Source organism: Natator depressus, chromosome 4, assembly GCF_965152275.1.
Source record: "Natator depressus isolate rNatDep1 chromosome 4, rNatDep2.hap1, whole genome shotgun sequence".
NCBI classification, from domain to species: Eukaryota; Metazoa; Chordata; order Testudines; family Cheloniidae; genus Natator; species Natator depressus.
In genome coordinates, this window is record NC_134237.1 from 104,948,004 (window position 1) to 104,961,934 (window position 13,931).

Genomic DNA, 13,931 nt, shown 5'->3' on the forward strand with positions numbered 1-13,931 from the left:
GAATTTGGTACATGCATGGCTGCAGCAGCCAGAGAAATAGGCGACTTTCCCCAGCTCCAGGCTGCAGCTGCCGGGGAGAGATGGCCCTCCTTTCCAGCCTCAGCTCTGTGGCTACTGTGGCGGGGTGAGACCCCCCTCCCTCCCAGCCCCAGCTCGGGGGCTGCCGCAGTGGGGGAGAGAGGGCACATCTATTGCATTAGAAAGGTAAGACTACTGATATTAAAATATGAGTTGTGTGCTTTTGTTTGTAGAACAAAAAAAAGTTAATTATTATTAAGTTTTTTTTTTTTATATAGGGCTTTACAACAGTTAGCTAACAGCACAAACATTTGGAAAGATCATTAAGTGGTCCGCCGAGACCCTCAGCAATTTTCAAGTGGTCCGCGGGAAAAAAAAAACATTTGCAAACACAAACTGGTTCTAGATAACACCTGGCAGATGAGCTTCCCTAGAGGACACTATCCTACAGAATAGCAGTATCATCCTCAAACAGCATAGATGAAATGATAGGCCTCACTAGGCAATTCACTGAAGCTTGTACACGTTTCACAGCAAGAAATAAATGTGGTACGTTTAAAAAGATAATTTGTTAACCAGATGGAACCAAAACAAGATTCACAAAACAAAACAACACTAGTAAGGAGATATTTCTGTACAAGTAAAGGAGTTTTGCAATAAATTTTGTTGCACTGGAAGTTAATGTCCCATCTAATTTCACTTTTAATAATACGACTGCAGGAGTCACTGCAGTTCCGACATGTGGAGCAATGTGCATATATCATCAAGTATTTCAGAAAGTGAGCAATCTCAGCACCAATAGGTTGCTGCGATCCTTGAATCAATAGACAACACTAAAATAAGTGATTACAGAAGCCCAAGACAGAGTCATGCTTCTGGTTCCAAGTAATTTTCTCAAACTGAGGCCTATGAAATGCCCTGTAAAGAAAATAATATTGGATACTATCATGAAGGCCAAAATGAAACTGATTTTATACAATTCTTTTTCCTATACAAAAGGTATTTGAAAATGGATAGGAAGTCAATAACGCTTCTTTTTAAATGAGACACTTTACCAGAAATCTATTGTACGAACTCCTTTCTTAAGATCCACCAGAAGTTTTGTGAAGCAAAGGGTATAAGCTACAGTAACAAAAATGTAATGTTTCTATTAACTCAAATTAACTTTTTAAAAAAACTTCCCAGACTTGTGGCTTTGTACTGCATCCATTATCCTATCTGACAATTTAATAGAGCCTACACTTTTGGAACATCTAAGAGTTTGGTCTTGTCTAGGAAAAGTGGTTGATTTTTAGTCAAGCTTAGCTAATGCATATTAGTTAAGTCCAACTTAAATTAACTTTTTTCCAAGGGTAAATTCAGGGTAACAGTTTTAACTTGACTTTAATCATACTGGTTAAATTAAGCAAAATATTACCCAGCCTCTCAATCAGGAAAAAAGTTTGGGTTGGGCTTAACTAGCACATTAAACAAAACCCAACAAACAAAATCAAAGAAGATTCAGAGCACTATCATTAGGTCAGCACAAAAAGGATTTCAAGAATTTACTAGACCATTGGGTGACACACTAAAATTAGTTCTCTATACTACCAGACAAAGAAGGGCAGTTGGATGGCCTATTCTGATGTCTTAATTCTACATTTTTCTGGGTCCCAAAACTGTGAGCCAAAAAATGAACCAATGTACTGACGAAGTGGAGTGAGGTGTCCCACCTACAGTATATAATATCAATCTAAAAGCAAAAAATTGGAGTTTTAATTCTTACAGCTACAAGTTAGAAAAACATGATAATACTAACGCGCGAGAGGTCCAAATAAAACAACATCCAATGCCTTCAGCTGAAGTTTCTGTCTGTGGCTCCGTTCAATGATTTTCAGATGAGCGATCATAAAAGCAGGTTCATTTACTGCTATCCTGTTCATAATAAATCAAATGTTATTCTCACACAAATTTTCATGTAAGCTATACACAGAACTATACTGTAGAGGAATTACTGTAGTGCGTTAATCTATTTGCAATTTATATGGATCACATTTACATAGTTGACACAGAGATAGCAAGAGATATCATTCATATCTCTAATATTTTATGACTTATGTTATCAAAAGCATTACACTATGTAGTAATGGTTTTCCTATTTTCTTTCCATTCTGCAACCACCACTAATTAAATCCATTTGGTAGAAGTTAAATGTGATGGCTTATGTGCAGCCTGATGGCATCAAGTCCCCTAACATACTTAATACTTGTAAAAATCCAACAGTTAATATTCAAGTCTTTGCAGGTCAACACTGGCAATGTGTTTCCACTAAACTGAATACATCTGTAGCTTGTTTCAACAGAAATTAGCTACCACAAAGCTAAGTGATTGCTATTAAAACACTTTGGTAGCAAGTTATTTTTAAAAGGAAGAAAGTAATGAAACTGAAGTAGGGAACACTGGCTGGAGACAAATGACTTTCAGGAATATTTTGGCAGAAGAAAATTGAAATTCTGGTTCTCTGGCCTTTCAGAATTGCAGGCTTACATCAGTTCTCTTATACCTGAGCATAGCCTGTCAGTATTAAATTTAGATAATTACCCTGCACAGACAAGCTAGAGAGAACGTTGCCCAACAGAAAAATATAAACAGGTTTTTTAAAACTAATCCAGAAGAAAAGATTCACCTGGGAAGTGTTGTTCCTTTGACATTACTGTCTTTAAAATTCTTCTCATACTGGGGCAGTTCAACAAATTCTACCAGCCACTGAAGAGTCTCCTCTTGAGTCCAGTTGTGAACTGCAAGACAAAAGACGGACTATCACAGACATCTAATTTTCAGGAATAAAAGAATAATCAGTACCACAGCTAAAAATAAAACAAAGATGGAGATTGGCAGGTTACACAGCCAGCATAAGCAAGTTCATCTGGATGGAACCACAGATAAATAAGTATTCACATTTACTAGCAAAAGTTATTTCTGGCAGTTTGCCTTTTTCATTATATGCTCTTTAGAGACAAAGCTTAAACAAGTTGTAAGTAAACAAGCGTTTAACCAACAGAAACATCTATCAAAAATTCGGTAGCATAAATTTACAATTTCCTTTTTAAAAATCAGAGCAGCCTCTTGTGACCTATTTTAAGTACTCTCTCAGCCCCAATTCTACTGTCCTTCATACCCTTACAGAACTGAACATATGCCAGCAGATGCAGTAACACGTAAAGTGATGTGTCAAGATCTTAGCCGTAGTCCAGGGAGACACCTTTTTTGCTGGCATCTTCATACAAATTCATGCCATTCAAACACAGAAATTGTGTGTGGGTCAGGGTTGGGGGCGGTTGGAGTATAAAGAGAAAATATGAGGGGCAGAAATGATGTATGATGGGTGGGTGGATTTTAACTATTTCTTTATTTAGAAATTAACAGGTTTACAAATCCTATCCACGTAAGTATCAGAAACAATACAATAATCATTATAACAATGAGCTTTTGTTTAGAGAAACACTATATAGTAATATACTTATCAGACCTCTCTATTGAACAGGGTGATACTATGTTACAGAATGAGCATCTTTACACTACCTGTGACATGTCAGGTATTAAATTGAGTGAATGTTTATTATGATGTTATTAAATTGAGTGAAATCTCTGATTACGCATATTTAAAAATCCATGTGTCTCCCCAATGGTAATATTCAAAAACACTGGACAGGTTTATTTGTGTGTGTTTTTTGCAGGTGAATTTACATTGTCTGAGTGCTGAACAAATGGGGTACAATTAAAAAATACAAAAAAAAAAAAATCCCCAAAAAACTCACCTTTCAAATGTTCCTGTGACATCTTGTGTTATATCAAATTATTTTTCTTACTAAGGAGGTTACTGCAGTAAATATAGACAACAGAAACTTAAAAAAACAATTTTCCCCTTATATTTATTCGCAGTGGCTGCTATTCCTATTGAAACTGCCAGCCAGCAGGGTATGTGACCCTCTGGTAATTGCAGAGGTCTCAGCACAGAAAGGAAACACTGCCTGGAGCTTCTAGTTTAGATAAAACTGCTGCCTCAGCCCAGGGTACAGCTTCAGGCACTTGTATGACACTACTAGCCAGTTTTGCCACTTGTGAGGCAATGGTTTCACACTATAAATGGTTTCAGAGTAGCAGCCGTGTTAGTCTGTATTCGCAAAAAGAAAAGGCGTACTTGTGGCACCTAAGAGACTAACCAATTTATTTGAGCATAAGCTTTCGTGAGCTACAGCATCTGATGAAGTGATCTGTAGCTCACGAAAGCTTATGCTCAAATCAATTGGTTAGTCTCTAAGGTGCCACAAGTACACTATAAATGCTTATCTCCTCCACTGTGCTTGCAAAGTTTATCAAGACCCTCTGTGCTATGGAGCAAATCACCAAGTAGTGGCCTCCCTTTGTACATACATAACTTTGCATGCACAAAGACCTGCAGGCTTTTCAAGCACTACCACCTGGGCATGGAAGTGCTAGACCATTACCTGTATGTATTTCTCCATGCAACTGTTTCCAGGTAAGTGAAGGCTGGATTAAGACCCCTTTGAAAAAATCTGACACTAACGGTGCATTCTCAATAGTGAATTTTGACAAAGGCCCTTTACAAAAAATTGCGGGAATGACTGCAAATGCTTCCCACTTTTAAACTGCAGACACAGTTGTGTGCAAACACAACAGAATGTTTTATAGTTCATCAGTATCCGTTTCAGACTGTTTAGCACGGTAGGATTAACATATAAACTGAAGTTTCGACTGGGATTCCTACAGATTTATTATTTACATTAAAATCCAGTTTAAGCGTTACCAGATAGTTTAATGGGTGTTTTTAAACTGTTTCAGTTTTACTCTACACTGTTTCCAATGTCACTAATTAGCTTTAAAAATAAATAGTATTCAAGCACTAATAGTCCCCCCCCCACCCTAAACTGGGTACAATGTCATTTTTGTAATGATTGCTTCTTCCCATGACTCCAGATGACAAACCCTTTAATCTTCTAGGCACTGATCTGCCAGTATACAGCATCCTGTAATAATCAATCTTCACCAGTTTTGTCCTTTTCCTCTTAAGATTATAAATTGTGATAAGGCAAAACCCACTTACATACCCTGAGACCCTTTATAATGAAATGACAAAAAAGTCTCCTTATTGCAAGGAATTAGAATGCAGAGCTTGTTAAAATCCATGACAATATACTTCATAATGGATAATTGCAAGAATCTCAATTTATGGAAATATAACATCTCTAGTAAACTCTATTCTATGCACCAGACTCAAACACAGGAAGAGCTGCAGAAAAAAAGTTCTTTGACCTTATGATTAAAAATAAGACTACCTTCTAGATAAATCACCACTCGATAAGGACAATGAACTCTAAGAGATCTAGGAGCTGTTTCCTATGGGAATGCTTGATGGAACATGAAGACATTTTAAAAATATTGTGTTATCTACAAATCTCATCTGAACGGCCTGAACTCTGATCCAAAGAAATAGCATTTTAATGTATTTTTGAAGAATGCAACGATTTGTGACTAACAGAGGTGTAGGACTGGAAGGGACCTCAGTAGGTCATCTCTTCAAGTCTCCTGCACACAACGCAGGACTAAGTAATAACTAGACCATTCCTGACAGGTGTTTGTCCAACCTGTTCTTAAAAGCCTCCAGTGACAGACATTCCATGTCCTCCTGAGGCAATTTGTTCCAGTGCTTAACTACCCTGATAATTAGGAAGATTTTTAATTTCCAAGCTAACCCTCTGTTGCTGCAATTTAAGCCCATTGCTTCTTGCCCTAACCGCAGAGATTAAAACAATTTTTCACCCTCTTCCCTGTAACAACCTTTTATGTACTTGTAAAAAGTATCATCATAGCTGTCCCTTGGGTACCACGAATCAGAGTGACTGCTCTAAGTCCCATGCTTCGGGGGACCCTGCAAGCCAGTGTGATTGGCTGGCTTGGTCGGTCCTGGAAGTGATGGGTCGGTCCCGGAAGTGACTGATTCGTCACTTGCACCCCGGGTCCCGCACCCCTCCTAGGGATGGCCATGCTTATGATGTCCCTTTCCATCTTTTCACCAGACTAAACAAACCCAACTTTTTCAGTCTTCCCTCATAGGTCATGTTTTCTAGACCTTTAATCATTTGTGTTGCTCTCCTCTGGACTTTCTCCACTTTGTCCACATCTTTCATGAAGTGTGGTGCCCAGAACCGGACACAATACTCCAGTCGAGCCCTTATCAGAAGATACAGGTCAAGAAAATTTTGATTAGATGTAAGATAACTGGATCCAGATAAATACAGATCAAATTTGAAGGGCCCCAAGTACACATTCCAAAACATTTTTGAACTTCTGGAGTTCTATTATTTATACATATTCCAGTATGCCTTTTCCATTCATAGCCTGGGCCAACCAAATTGTAACATACCTAAAAGGCTCAACAGTCATTTCATACAATGGGTCTCTCACGCTCTCAAATCTGCTCTCCTTTTCAGTCTTAATGAACGGCCAGAAATCATTACTATGTAACAAATGAGATATACATAACAGTTATTGACAAGATAACTAATGATACTAACACCCAACAGGGGATGATGTTCCTTTTGTAGGAAATCAAGCAGGGAAATCTCACTGTACAGCAGGTACGCTTACAGTGAGGGTTCTACTCGATTAGTAAACCTGTGACCCATTTCCTAGCAATAGCACAAGTACCACCAATAGCATAGCCACTTGTGTAAACTAAGAGCAGACATTTTTTACCACTGTGTCATCTGAGCAGTGCTTACACTATTGGTAGTACCGGAGCAGCTGCATCTTTGCCAGAAAACAGGAAAGAAATTTCCGAGTGCAGATCTATCCTGATACTTACATCACCACTGCTATATCACGGGTGTGGTTATTTTCTTGCCCTTGCTGGCCTTGCGATCTTGAAGTTTTCCAAAAAAAAAAAAAATCTTTAAAAGCTTTAAACAAGTTTAAAAAAGCAAGCACTTGCTGAAATACTTCGAGACTGCGAGCCAAACTCAACCAGTTTAAGACTTTATCAAATTATAAGTGGGCAGATTGCTCTGACCATTAATAGCAGCGCTCCGTACTCTGCACTGGCTGCTAAAATACTTCAGGGTATAAAAGTGCTTGACCCTGAAAAGTGCTTTTGTAACATGGCATTGTGTGGTTTAATGTTCATTGCGTCTAACTGACTTACTGATCAAATTTGCAGATGAAGAGATTGTTTCTTAAATTCCAGCCCCACAAGTTCAGCATGGGCTCAGAGTCAGAGTTCTTCCCATCTCACCCATCACCACCAGCAAGGAAGGCTCTGCAGGCCAAATCATCAACTGAAGGCACCTGTGCAACCCCACGGTCTTCAGAATGCATCTAGAGTAGCATCTGTGCAACCCCATTCCCTTCAGTGAGCTTGTACCATTATAGCGGAGTATAATGTGGCCTGCAAAACAGTGACTGTGTGCCAGATGGAAAGCACCAAGTATGACTTTTAGAGCCCAGTTTGAGTTTACAGGGCAAAGAGTTAGGAAAAAAATCTCGTATTTGTAAACTGAACATATTATGATATGCCAATCAGTGAGTCAATGAACATCCATTTTTAAAGTCACTCAGATTAGAAGTTCACTTTAAGATACTGGACATCATCTATGTCCTGGAATCCAGCTACTTCATAGACCACTGTCATGCCCCATCCTCCTACACCCAGTCATGGATTCATCAGCTGGGATGCTCCCATAGCTAAAGTCCTGAATGCAGCTGAACAGAACTCAGCACAGGGCACACAGCACAGAACTCTGCCTTTGAACTTCCTCATTCATGGATAAGATCAGACAAGAGTGTGACCCAAGAATCTCTTGATGCCCACTGGCAAGAGGGCACAGGGGACATAAGATTTCAGGGATCCCTTAGGTTCACCAAAAGTGGTCATGTAAGGTGTCTATGAAAGCCTGTGTCACAATGGTCATCATCATAATTGCAAAATATATATGCACATAATATGTAGGAGTTATGTATGTATACTGAAAATTATGTTCTTAAAGCCTTAGAGTTAAAGGCAGGTAATTCAGGGGCAGTGAGCATTGAGAAAGACTTCTCCAGATAGAAGGTGGGAGACATTTATCTATCTGGTTGACCATTGTGTACCTTACTATTTGCATATTGAGTCACATGCTAATAAAGAAATTTCCAGAGTGCTACCAGAAAAAACAAAACCAGCAAGAGCCATTCTATTTACAGATAAAGACAATGAATCTTTGGGGGTATGGAGGTACACTAGGGATTCTTCAGTCTAGGAAGACAAACTGGGTTTGATCTTGTGAAAGGAGGAACTTTTCCCAGCATTTTCAACCAGGATGGCTACGAAGTTGGGGTCAGCTATATTGTAGGAGACGGGGAAGTGTCTTGTGAGTTAAGTTTAGGCTCTAGAATAGTGATTTTCAACCTTTTTCATTTGTGGGCCCCTAAAAATTTTCAAATAAAGGTGCAGACCCCTTTGGAAATCTTAGTCTGCAGACCGCCCAGGGATCCACGGACACAGGTTGAAAATGACTGCTCTAGAAAGCATGCTATAATTTTGTTTTTTATATAACCATTTGTTTCCAATATGCTTACTTATTATCAAAGAACAGAGATTCAAATGAAAGTAAACTTATTCTTGTTTTCACTACAAATCTATCTAAGTGCTGTGTTAAGCAGTGCGGTAATCTTGAGCTGAATCTAGTCAGCTAGTTTTTAGAGTAGCAGCCATGCTAGTACTATCCCCTTGGGAGTAGGGATGAGAGTTTGAGAGTGTTCAATGGACCAGAGGCTCGGCACTCCAGAGGGATGCTTGAAGGACTTGGATTTGGGCATACACCAACGTCCATCTGAAAAAAAAAATCAAAGCTGGAACAGAACAGACCTACCCCAGTTGTTAGCACATGACACCAGCATTCATTAGTCTGTATTGTCTGCCTCTGGGTCCCCAGGAGAAATGCAAGGGGGGGGGGGGGGGGCGGTTGCTATGGACATCGAAAGCCCTACATGGTTTGGGAACTGCCCATTTGAGAGATCACCATTCTTGCAGTGTGATACTGCCACCACTGGGATCAGCAGAGGAGCTTATGATAGAGCCTTCTCATCTTTAAAACAGAGGGGGCTGCTGAGTGGGCTTTGTTTGTGGTTGCCCGACTCTTCGGAATTCACGCTCCCTCTTGCTTTGAACTAGCGCAAATTTAGGTTACTGTCACTGTGGTAGTCATTTGTCTTTAGTTATCTCCCAGGCACTGTCTCTTTTTGTTAGAGTGGAGGAAAACATTTGAAAGTTGGCTTTGGTGGTGGATGGGGTATTTTCAGTGGGTACTTGTTCGGCTGGTACATTTTGATACATCAGGAAGATTACCCATTAGATTTGTTCTTGTTGCATGGTTTATGTTTTTAATAATCATTAAAAAGGCACCATGAAACTTACATAAGTACTTTATTTATACATCAAAAATGAATAATCTTCCTTTTGTACCTCCCAGCCAAGGGCTCGCTGCTCTAACAGAGGAAGCTACTCCCCTTGATAGTGTATCACTAGCTTCTTATGTATGTGACAACACAGAGTAGATTATCCAGCAGATTACACAACTGTATGATTTGTTCAGTTACAGAACTGAATCCAACACATGAAATCCATAATGAACACCTCTTTTCCACAAAACTTCTTGTTTGTTAAAAGAACCACACATAATGACCATGCAACAGGTGAAACTGGTAAGGGAAAAAATTACAGCAAGGAATGCAAATTCTACTCCTGACTTTGGTTTATGACAAACTTCACAGTTGCTTGGTTTTGTGATTTCTGTGTTAAATCCTTTAACCCGCGTAAAGGTAGGCCCTTGAGTAAATTGCAATTTTGTTTTGTTTTTAAAATTCACGGCAGTGTCCAGGTAATCTAGTATTTTTCTAAAGGCTATACACAGAGAATGCAGTCAGTGAACGGTAACTGCCACATTCCTTTGCGTAAAACTGGCCGCCCACTCCCCCCACAAAAACAGATACGATTTTTCCAACATCAGGAGATCAGCACAAGCCTCCCCACTGTTGGAAAAATTGCAGCAATGTAGATAGGCTCCACAGCCAGTTTTACGCGAGGAACAGTAGCCAGCGCCACCACCACTTGGAACACAGACAGCCGTGAAAATGCATGTTCCAAGTGGTGGAATCATAGAATCATAGGACCGGAAGGGACCTCGAGAGGTCATCTAGTCCAGTCCCCTGCATTCATGGCAGGACTAAGTATTATCTACACCATCCTTGATAGGTGTTTGTTCAACCTGCTCTTAAAAATCCCAATGATGGAGATACCACAACCTCCCTATGCAATTTATTCCAGGGCTTAACCACTCTTGACAGTTAGAAAGTTTTTCCTAATGTCCAACCTAAACCACCCTTGCTGCAATTTAAGCCCATTGCTTCCTATCCTATCCTCAGTGGAGGCGCTGGCTACTGTGTCTCACCTGAATGGCTGTGATTTTTCCAACAGAAAAGAGGCAGAAATGGGCATTTGCCCACACCATCTCGTGCTCTGTGACGCTCATCCTCCTCCCTTGAAGTTCTGTACTCCAGCCCTTCACCCAGCTCCCCCAAGCCTCTGACAAGCCTCCCATTATCTAACTGTGACCCTTCAACCTACCCCTCCACCTGTCACATCCACCCCAGTCTCTCTACCTAGCTCTCCCCAGCTCCTCATATCCAGCTGTTCCTCCTCTACTTGTCCCCAGGTCAGTCACTTTCCCTTTACCAGCTCCTGGGTCTCCCCCTCTGTCCAATACCTGGTCCCTATGATGGTGGAGCAGATGGCGAGTCTGGAAGGTGGGTCAGTCAGGATGGCACAGTGGGGGCCCAGATGTTCCCCAGCGTGTGGGGAGGTCAGTGTGGGTCAGACTAGCATGAGCAAAGCAGTCAGGACTGGGCAGCAGCAGCCACTTTATACCAGACTCCTTGGAAACCATCTCCCTGCAGTATTTCCACTTCCACCCTGCTGGGCTCATAAATATGCAATGAGGGGCAGAGTATAGGGGGACAGGTGCATAGCCAATGCCACCCTGAGGGACACATGTCCACTAGCTACCCTGATATTGGAGCAGCAGCTCAGGGGGAACAGAGAGGGGCCCTACAAATCACAATGAGCATCAGACCAGCACGAGTAAATGCCTGCTTCCCCTCCCAGTCACCTGCCCCACTAGAAAAAAACCCCACAGTACTGGGCTATTCTCTCAATCATCTGTGAAATCGTGGTTGTCACAGGGCCCCTGGTATAGGGAAAGTTTCAAAGAAAGTTTGAAAACTGAAATAAAACAAGGCAACATGCATCTGCAACATTTTTCATTTTTTGTAGATCAAAAGCCCCAAGCACTGTACAATATTACCTCTGTGAATCAGCATACAAATCTAAACACTTCCGAGTGCAGAACTGACTATGTTTCCTCATATCTTTTGGACACGTGGGTACATCTGCTTCGGTCCAACTTAAAGTCCCAAGCAGAATTTGGCAGAAAGTTTGCATCTCTAAAGCTCTGATCATGCTACGGCGATTTTAACTCCACTCTATATATTGTACAGGTCCACAGCCCACCTGTGCCACAATAACTGGTTTTCTGCATACAAAATCTACATACAAAATCTGCGGCTTGCATTAGGGGGAACAAGCAGGGCAATTGCCTAGAGCCCCATGCCAAAGGAGCCTCTGCAAAGTTATATTGCTCAGGCTTTGGCTTCAGCCACAGATGGCGGGACTCAGAGCCCTGGGCTTCAACCTCATTAGGTGGGGCTTTGGCTTTCTGCTCTGGGCCCCAGCGAGTCTAGCGCTGGTTCTGCTGGGTGGACCCCCTGAAACCTGCTTGCAGCCCACCAGTTGAGAACCTGTAGCGGGGTGGTCACCCGCTCCGGCCCTGAGGGGTTTAAAACAACCCAGAAGCTTCCAGGCTGATTGGGGAAGTAGGCATAGTTGGGGCCACGCCCCAAACAGACCACAGCTGGCCCTTATAAAAGGGCTGTGAGCCAGACACTCAGACAGAGTCTCCTCCAGCTATGGAGAAAGACAGGCCTGGCTGCTGGGGAGCGTACCAGGGTACCTGAGGTGCTGGGAGGCTCCGGGCTGGTAAAGCCCCAGGTCGCAGGCTTGGCAGACAGCCTAAGACAGGGTACTGGGGTTGCAACAGGGCAGCCCAAGGGTAGGTGGAGGCAGCAGGTCCAAACCCCCCTTGCCTGTGATGAGTGGCTTGTACACTGCAGTCCGCCCCAGTGAACAGGGATTAGGTGGTGACTGGCAGTAGCCATATACTGAGGTGAGGTGAGGTTGTGGGCTCCCCGGGGAGGGGAAACCCAGAGACTGTGGCGGTATTGCTAGAGGACAGGACCCAAGGGAAAGGGGCACCAGGGTCCAAGAGGGACACGGGGTCCAGCGACAGGCGAGACACCGGCTGACAGAGGGTGCTCCGGAGGCTGGCGAGCTAATTCCCTGGACGACCAGCAGGAGGCGCCGCCGGATGAATCTCGTGGCGCTACAGAACCCCACTGCTCTGAGGACAAGTACATTAATAACAAATCTTACAAATAAATCAATATATTATGAATTCTTCTCACTTCAAAATTATCCCAGTAATAAATTTCACTCAGAAATTGACTTATGCCTGCAGATCAGACAAAAATCTTGTTGATCCAAGGGGAGGAAAGCAATTTCTGCTGAGTGGTGAGCAGAGAAAGTACATATAATACCTATAAATTGTAGTCCCTACCTATAAATTGTTGGTTTCAGAGTAGCAGCCGTGTTAGCCTGTATCCGCAAAAAGAAAAGGAGGACTTGTGGCACCTTAGAGACTTTGCCACAAGTCCTCCTTTTCTTTCTATAAATTATTGTTGTTCATATAAAACAATCTGAAAGCCTAAATCTCCTGTGGTTTTTAAAACTTTTGGGTACATCACTGACATGTTCCGCAAGTTCTCTTGTTTCAGTTCATAAATAATTTTAAATTAGCTAAGGGAAAAACTCCCTAGTATTCCCTACTGAAATCTAAAGCAGCTCCTCTTACTAGGAAGGAAAAGCTTCAACAGCTGTTTGCCTACTTATCATAACAAGCAGTAAACAACAAGTCAGTCCAGACTGGAGAACATGATCAAGAGAAAACCAGTTTACAGAGAGGGGAGAAATTACCTTGCTACCAAAGTGAAGAACCAAAGAACGATCTATGAAACACAGCATGCAGTATTGGTCACCATATAGTGGAAAGGAAAATACTACCGGGAGAGGGTGCAGCAATAAAGATGCTACATTTGAACAATTTAAACAGAGGAAAGTTTAAAGAGTCAGGTTATTCATCTGGCAGTCTTGTCTTCTAATGGACAGAAGTTTTCAAAATTAAGCTGATTTACATAATTTTTTCACATTTGAGTTTCAAAGTTAAGACCAATTTCCAAATAGAAAACTAGGAACAAAAAACTTGGGCAGAAAGAAGGTAAAAAACAAAAACACCGCACGGAACATATGAAATAAGAGAAGGGGGAATAAGACATTTAGTCAGCATACCTTGACATTTAGTCAGATAACTCAACCTTTACAAAAGGGAGAAGAATGAATATAATGAAAAGACAGAAAACTGAGGTTATAATGAACTAAAAAAAAAGTCAAGCATGCTGGCTGGGATTATTTTTTTCTTGCTTTTCACAGAGTGGGAAATGGGCCTTGTCCTTATCTAGGATGAAGGAGAAAGACTTACAAGAAAGCGCTGCTAGCTTCTCAAACCTCCAGGCACTCCTAGGTCTTGTCTAGATGAGGGAAAAGATTCATTTTTTTATTTTAAAAATATGCTTGGTATTATATTTTAAGTATGTATATTTTAAGTATATTAGCACTCAGTATAGACAGGTTTTAAACCTTTTAAAATGTG

General features: G+C 41.3%; 1 protein-coding gene across 3 annotated transcripts in view; it reads right to left on the reverse strand.

Annotated features, from left to right (window-relative positions):
- Positions 1-13,931, reverse strand: part of STIM2 (stromal interaction molecule 2) — a 140,123-nt gene that overhangs the window by 15,985 nt on the left and 110,207 nt on the right. For all 3 annotated transcript variants that reach the window (XM_074951574.1, XM_074951576.1, XM_074951575.1), the window contains exons 4-5: positions 2,684-2,795; positions 1,817-1,932 (exon numbers count right to left, since the gene is read on the reverse strand). In XM_074951574.1, the coding sequence (XP_074807675.1) occupies positions 1,817-1,932; positions 2,684-2,795 (228 nt within the window). The remainder of the gene's footprint in view (positions 1-1,816; positions 1,933-2,683; positions 2,796-13,931) is intronic.